The 7,502-nt window shown below is 30.6% G+C and overlaps 1 protein-coding gene across 3 annotated transcripts; it reads left to right on the top strand.

Moving 5' to 3' along the window:
• The first annotated feature begins 839 nt into the window (after positions 1–839).
• On the top strand, positions 840–5,808 carry LOC148201479 (GTP 3',8-cyclase-like). Of its 3 annotated transcripts, none has more exons than XM_088110445.1 (7): positions 840–1,115; positions 1,754–2,377; positions 2,573–2,740; positions 2,835–3,026; positions 4,265–4,333; positions 5,254–5,338; positions 5,446–5,808. In XM_088110445.1, the coding sequence occupies exons 1-6, from the start codon at positions 945–947 to the stop codon at positions 5,335–5,337; spliced, it is 1,308 nt and encodes a 435-aa protein (XP_087966571.1). In that variant the 5' UTR covers positions 840–944; the 3' UTR covers position 5,338; positions 5,446–5,808. The 3 variants fall into 3 exon arrangements, with proteins under 3 accessions (XP_087966571.1, XP_087966573.1, XP_087966572.1); XM_088110447.1 differs by having other exon boundaries at positions 2,844–3,026; XM_088110446.1 differs by having other exon boundaries at positions 1,757–2,377.
• The last annotated feature ends 1,694 nt before the right edge of the window (positions 5,809–7,502 follow it).

The following is a 7,502-nucleotide window of genomic DNA, read 5'->3' on the forward strand; positions in this document are numbered from 1 at the left end:
GTTAAACTTGTAATTTTTTTAAAGATTAATATAATTCCTTAAGAGTACTTAAGGAGAACTAGACGTAACTTAGTTTAGAATAAACCTATATAAAACAAGTCTTCTTTCTTGTTATCGTTTTTAAAGGCTTTTTAAAATCTTTAAGTGTTCAATACTATCGGTAGACGGTCTTATCATTGCAAATAGCATCTAACATTCTATTGCGAAAAAAATTTAAATATTTATATATATATATATATATATATATATATAATAATAAAAATAAATTTAATATTTTTATATCAATGCAAACAAAGTATTTATTTATTTTACCAAATATTATTATAAAAATAATTATTATTGGATCGGATTTACTCAACTAATTGGAATGAGTTGTGAGTTGGATTGAATAAGAAGTTTAAAGTCATTTTAATAGCTCTACTTACAACAATCTTTCAATAAATTCACATTATTACACAATTAATTTTTTTATGACAATAGTAAAATGAAAATGAATTCATTATTAATTTTCAATAATAATAGTTAAATGAAAAATTATGATAATAGTAAAATGAAAATTAATTCATTATTACTTTTCAATGATAATAGTTAAATGAAAAATTAATTAAAATAATTAAGTTTCAAAATCCAATTAAATCAAGAATTATTCTTAGTTGAAAATTATCATATACTTCCACATCTTAAAAAAATCTGAAAAAAGATAACCTGTGATTGATATTTAAAACTGGAACAAACTAATCCCTTAGGAAAAAATATGTTTGGGGCCACGTGGCCTTTAGAAAAATATGTTTTTAATAGTGTGGATAGAATATAATAGAACATATTACAATGGAGTCGGCACTTTGCACTTTCGGGTCTCTCTGTCACACTGTCTGTTACCCTCACCCTTCACAAACAACACGACAACCTCTCAGAACTCCCTCTTACCTTGTATATAGATACATATGTTACGAGTCTTTGGTGTCCCAGACAAAAATTATAAAAAAAGAGAAAATCTTTTCCAACCCCAACTCAATATTTTTTCCAAATTCATTGTTTCAGCGTCAACCATGAGGCGACACTTATCAAAATTCTTTCACTGCCCAATTGGGTTTAACCTATCAAATTCCTTTCCGGTGAGACCCTCTCTCTCTCTCTCTCTCTCTCGGTTTGTTTTGCTTATTCTTTTGGTGATGTAACTGGTCAATCAAGTTGGTTGTAATTAATTGAAATTTGACGTTTTGGAACACATCCATGAAGTTAACTGAATCGTTCATGCCATGTTAAATTTCGGGTATAAACTTATAATTCCCCTGTTCTATCAGGATCATGGAAAAACCCATCATTGTACTTCAATTCAGTTTTATTTTTATTTTTATTTTTTTTAATCAAATGCTCACTTCAGTGATAAGTTATTGTGATACCCATTTACATGCAAAAGAGAGTTATTATTTTAGTTCTTGTCCTAATTCAGTAATAATCGGGGGTGTGGTGGTGCTGATATATGTCCTAATTCAGTAATAAACTTGTAAATCCACTCCGTTTTACCTTGAAAAAAAAAATGCAAAAATCAATCACTTAGTTGTGCCTTCTTAATATTAATTGAGTTCTTACGGTATGCGTACTTGAAGAATTAAATACTGATAACCAGATGGAAATTGTTATTTTCTTTTTTGTGTAAGAATTTAGGTAATCTGGGGTTTCGTGTAGCTAATATGTGTTCAAATTTTGTTTATGAAAATGTGGCTGGCTTGTGACACAAATTTTCTTGAAGCAGTTTAAATGTGATGTGGGTTCGTACTGTGCTGCCAGTAGTACTCGTCAAGCTTTGTTCGGTGGACACTGGAATGAATGTGCCACACGAGCTTTGGCTACTGCATCTCTTGCTTCGGTGTCTGAAGATCTGCCAAAGGATAATTCCGTCTCTGATATGTTGGTAGATTCATTTGGAAGGCTTCACACATACTTGAGAATATCTTTAACAGAGAGGTGCAATTTAAGGTGTCAGTATTGTATGCCAGCAGAAGGTGTGGAACTCACTCCTAGCCCTAAAATTTTGACAAATACTGAGATTCTGCGATTGGCAAATCTGTTTGTAAGCTCAGGGGTAACTAAAATACGTTTGACGGGTGGGGAACCAACTGTTAGAAAGGATATTGAAGACATATGTTTGGAATTATCAAACTTGAAGGGACTGAAAACATTGTCCATGACTACCAATGGTATTGCCCTGACGCGAAAACTTCCAAGGCTGAAAGATTGTGGGCTTACTTCCCTCAACATTAGTTTAGACACTTTGGTACCTGCAAAGTTTGAGTTTATGACCAGACGAAAAGGGCATGAAAAAGTAATGAATTCAATTAATGCTGCCACAGACCTTGGATTTAATCCAGTTAAGGTATTTCTTTGTTGCATATCGTTACCTTTTGCAAGTGTTTCTTGTTGATCACCTTCCCATGAGCAGCTACCTTTTTGCTCAAATTCATTAAGTTAATCAAATGAATTTTTCAACAAGGGTGCATAACCTCAGGTAAATTTCATGTCACTGATGGATGCATTTTAAGGTATCTTTTATGTTTCTCTTGCATTTCAGGTCAATTGTGTTGTAATGCGTGGATTCAACGATGATGAGATCTGCGACTTTGTTGAGTTGACCCGTGAAAAGGCAATTGATATTCGCTTCATAGAGTTCATGCCTTTTGATGGGAATGTTTGGAATGTCAAGAAACTAGTACCCTACTCAGAAATGTTGGATACAGTGGTAAGGTAGAATTCAGACTGGAGACCTAACTTTTATACTACATTTTGTTGTTCTCTTATAGTAGAGACCCTTGGTAACCATCATTAACAAACAGATGAAACAGTTTCCAAGCTTAAAAAGAGTTCAGGACCACCCTACAGATACAGCCAAAAATTTCACAATAGATGGGCATGAAGGTAGAGTTTCGTTTATCACATCAATGACTGAGCATTTCTGTGCTGGTTGCAATAGATTGCGACTACTTGCTGATGGAAACTTTAAAGTCTGTTTATTTGGTCCTTCGGAGGTAAGTTATATTCAAATCATCAAAGCTCAGTGTATTATGCTTGTCCCCTAAACCTGGTGATGGTAATTGGGCTAAATCTGTGATGTCACTTATATTTGAATACTCAATGTTTTTGGTGCATCTGTAACGCTAAACTTCATGGTAATATATGAAGTCTGGATGCTTAGTACGACATGAGCACATACAACTACGGGAATACGATAATTGTATTGAAATTTAGGATATCTATGTTTTGGATTCTTTAGCAAAAAATTATAGATGCATATTAAGGGTGAAGAAAGAGAGAGTGGTAATTTCTCATCAGTTCATGATTATGATGATCGCTATTTAATTTAAAAATTGATATGAATGTAGAAGTATCAGTATTTGACATGGGAACAACACCTTTATGTTTCCATTTTTGGAGTATCAGGGCATCATAGATCATATTAATTGCAGGCCTCCTAAATGTACGGTTAATTGAATTGGATTAGTTGATGAGGGTGAAGGATTCGGGATTAAGGAATTGGTATTTAAGGCCTATAATTTTCGTTTGCAACTAAAATCAGGATTTTCTATGCAAACTTTTGGCAGTCTGGTTTTATGAAGACTGTGACTGATTCCTTGCAGTTAGCTACTTTGAAACTGTGATGTCTGCTGTTATTTCTGAATTCTTGATACGGGGAAAAAAGGGAAAACTATCTGATCTGACCAACTCATAATAGAAAAACATAACTTCAAATATTTATTTACAAAGATAGAAGTGCCCTGCTGAAAGTGGATTCCTGTAGTGAGTCTTGGCATTTGTCAGTAAATGGAAGATTTGATACACATTAGGACATGATCTCTACAAACATTAAAATATGGCTCTACCACATACAAATTTTGGGATTGAACATGTACACTGTCTTGCCTCTTCTTTCCATTCCACGTGCTATTTCATTTGATATTCTATTTAGTTGATTACTTGTAATTGTTTCTTTAGATGCACTAATGTACTTTCTTAATTCTTTTGAATTTTTAATCATTTCTGAAAATTTTCCAATCAATGAAACTGATAATCATTTTCCCTATTCAAGACATGCCCGTCATTATGGATGTTATCTATACCATTTATGTTCAAGTCAAAAGTGCTTGATGTATGTATGGATGTTGACATCGGTCGGGACAATAAAACATGTCATAACATACATATAGCATCTTTAATGTGAGCTTCACCAAAAGGTTTTTGTGATTTTTTTATATGGGTCGTGTTTCAGGTTAGTTTAAGAGATCCCTTGAGATGTGGTGCAGAGGATCATGAACTTAGGGAGATAATAGGAGCAGCGGTATGCACTTCTTCTGATTACTATTGCTAAATCTCACTTGTGTTGTAATGATTTATAATTCTTTTGTTTCTTTACCAGGATTTATCATCCTCTTAATATGATGATGCTGCAATAGAATTTCACTCACTGCTATTTTAATTTAACATGCTAGTGGACCTTTATTAGAAAAGATATACTTTAGGAATAAGAGAAGCATAGCAAAGGACAACACACCCCTCAGCCTAACTGATAAGGAGCTGGTTAGAGCTTCTGTATATGTATGGAGATAGAAGGGTGGGTGGGGATGATATAATTAGGTAAAGTTTATCCTCATTTGGTAATTGGTAGATCCTTTGATAAAGTAACTATTCTTATCATGATGCATTAATATGATACATGTATCGGATATGATACATATTTGATACGCCGATACGTTTATTTTGAAAACAATATGATACAATAGGTTATACATCTATCTTGAGAAATGTACAACAATTCTTGAAAACATGATAAATGTGAATCCAAATTAAAATCAAATGTATTAAAGGCTCTCAAAATAAAAAATTATAAATTACTTTTGTCACAAACGTATATTACTGGTTCATAGATTAGATAGTTTATTGATAAGTATTAGTCTCATATATGGATACATGTCAAACACGGATATATGATATAAATTGAAGTAATGGTGCTTTATAACTTATCACCTTCAACCTTTAGACTAACGTGAGCATTTCCATTGAATATGTTACTGATTCACTTCTTTTCTATGATTTTCCATCTATCTGCTGTAGTCCTAGTAAACTATTTGATTTCTTTTGAACAAAATAGTCAATAGTGGGTCATAGACTACTTGAAATTGTGTGTATAACTTTAGTTAAGCAATATTATGGGGGGTCTTGTATATCCTATTTCTTAAGGTTGTCTTTCCTTTGTTCTAGGTGAAGAAGAAGAAAGCTTCACATGCTGGCATGTTTGACATAGCAAAGACTGCAAATAGGCCTATGATACATATTGGTGGATAAGGTCTCTTCTTCTTTAGTTATTTATTTTCTATAAAGGTTATCCATTCAATCTCTAAAATATTTCTTTTACAATTTACTGAGGCACATCATGATTTGTCTCTATTTCAGGTATCATACAGTGATAAAGTTACTTACATAGCAGGCAACCAGAGTAGTCCTGGTGAGAAGTACCCTGAATTGAGTATCTGAGATCTTCATTGATAGTTAATCTCACTACAAAGGGTGATCAATTTTTCAACTGTTCCTAGCCACATATACTGTTAACCGTTTTGCCTTTGGATAAAACCCACTGTTATTGTATCGAGTAATAATGCAAATTTGGGCTTGGATTTCTGATCATGTGTAACTCTTTCTTCACTGGTTGTTTGTTTACCAATCAGCTTTATTTTTAGCATGGCTCTGTATTTATTTCTTTTGTTGTAGAAATGACAATGAAATTTTGAGAAGGTTGGTTATGCCCTGTTACGAGAAGAGCTATCTTACAAAGAAAGTTTCTTCCTTTCACCTGTCAAATTTTTGGACTTTAAGTCAACTCCATAACCCAACTTATAAGATGAGGTTCGCACCTATTTATATATTATAAATTGACTTTATATTTAGTTGACGTGAGATTTTCAATCATTATCGCTTTTAGAGTGATAGAATGAAAGAAGTTGGTGAAAGTGTGTTCAAATAAAAATTCATGAAGAAAAGAAACAGAAAAGTTCAAAAGCAAGAGTAACCTTGTTAATTGAAGTATATCATTCAATGGTGTTGATTGATATAATGACACTCAAGAGTACAATGGAAGTGAAAAAGCTGAAAGGAATGCGAGTGCTAAACTTGATCAGAGAATTTGATATTGAAAGTTTGAAAGTTAAATAAATTCATTGTGTTAATCTGGTTCCAAAAATCATGGAGACATTCTAACTCGAGTTCTACTTGGAACTATCAAATTGAAGCGTGTTCTTCTTTCTTTTAATTATAAATATGTGAATTCATAATTTTGATTTATATGTTTGTAAATTAAAAATAAAGGATAAATAGTTAGTTTTGTAAAATAAGTATTGACATATTCCATCTCTCTAGTAGAATAATAATAATAATAAAACTACACTTTAATACAACAATTTTAATTTTAATAATTTTGTTTAAACTTCATTCATTATTAATATAATTGAACACACTTTTGTATTTGATTTTTACTAAATATCAAGTTATATATTTATTAAAATAAAATTAATGTTAATATACAATTAATCTTAAATAAATACTAAAAATTCAAAATTTATAAAGTAAAAATAAAACGTTAAATACTTCACTCAAGACTAATTATATATTAAAGTTAATTTTAATCTTAATAAACACATTTACGATTATTAAAAACTAAACACATATTTAATTACCTTAATTATTAATAAAATTCAAACAAATCTAAGTAAATTAATTTTTTTGTTCAAATCTATATTTTTTTTCCTTTTAATACTAAACATAAATTATGTTAACATTTATTATACTGAATCAATTATGTATTAAAAAATAAATTAACTAATTAATTAATAAATTAATTTAGTAATTACTTATAAATTAGTTTAAATGATATTTTAATTTAGTTCACAGTTTTATTCGATTATAATATTCAATTATTTTAGATTGATGTAGATTGGACGTGACTATGTTCCATGGATCAATAATTTTTTATTCTTACCCACATTTCAATTGGTTTCGTTTAAATTTCTGAAATGATAACTTGAGCTAAATTTGCATGTATTGACTTTTACCATTCACTATCATCTGTTCATCCTATCATTGACTTTAATCTGTTAAAGTCAATACTATTATCATATTGAAAAAAAAAATCTATATAGGTCAATTTCACGTTTGCTTTCAAAGGTAATAATTTATATCATCTTAAATAAATAAAAGCTACAAAAGCCAACGTTACGAGCTTGAACTAAATCTGCCAAATTCTCCTCTCCAAGTAAAGAGTAATAGATTTTTATATCAGGGATATGTGAACTTTTATTAGTTGAAAATTGGTCTATTGTATCTCATAATTTACGTCTTTATCTCATGATTTAGTTCTGGTAGTAAAGAATCAGACATTAAAAAAAAATACAACGATATTTTTATGAATAAGAGTAATTTATTTTTTATATTTAATCCTTTTTGGTTAGATAAAAAAG

Source organism: Vigna umbellata, chromosome 3 (genome assembly GCF_029865625.1).
Source record: "Vigna umbellata cultivar VRB3 chromosome 3, Vumbellata_1.0, whole genome shotgun sequence".
Classification (NCBI taxonomy): Eukaryota; Viridiplantae; Streptophyta; class Magnoliopsida; order Fabales; family Fabaceae; genus Vigna; species Vigna umbellata.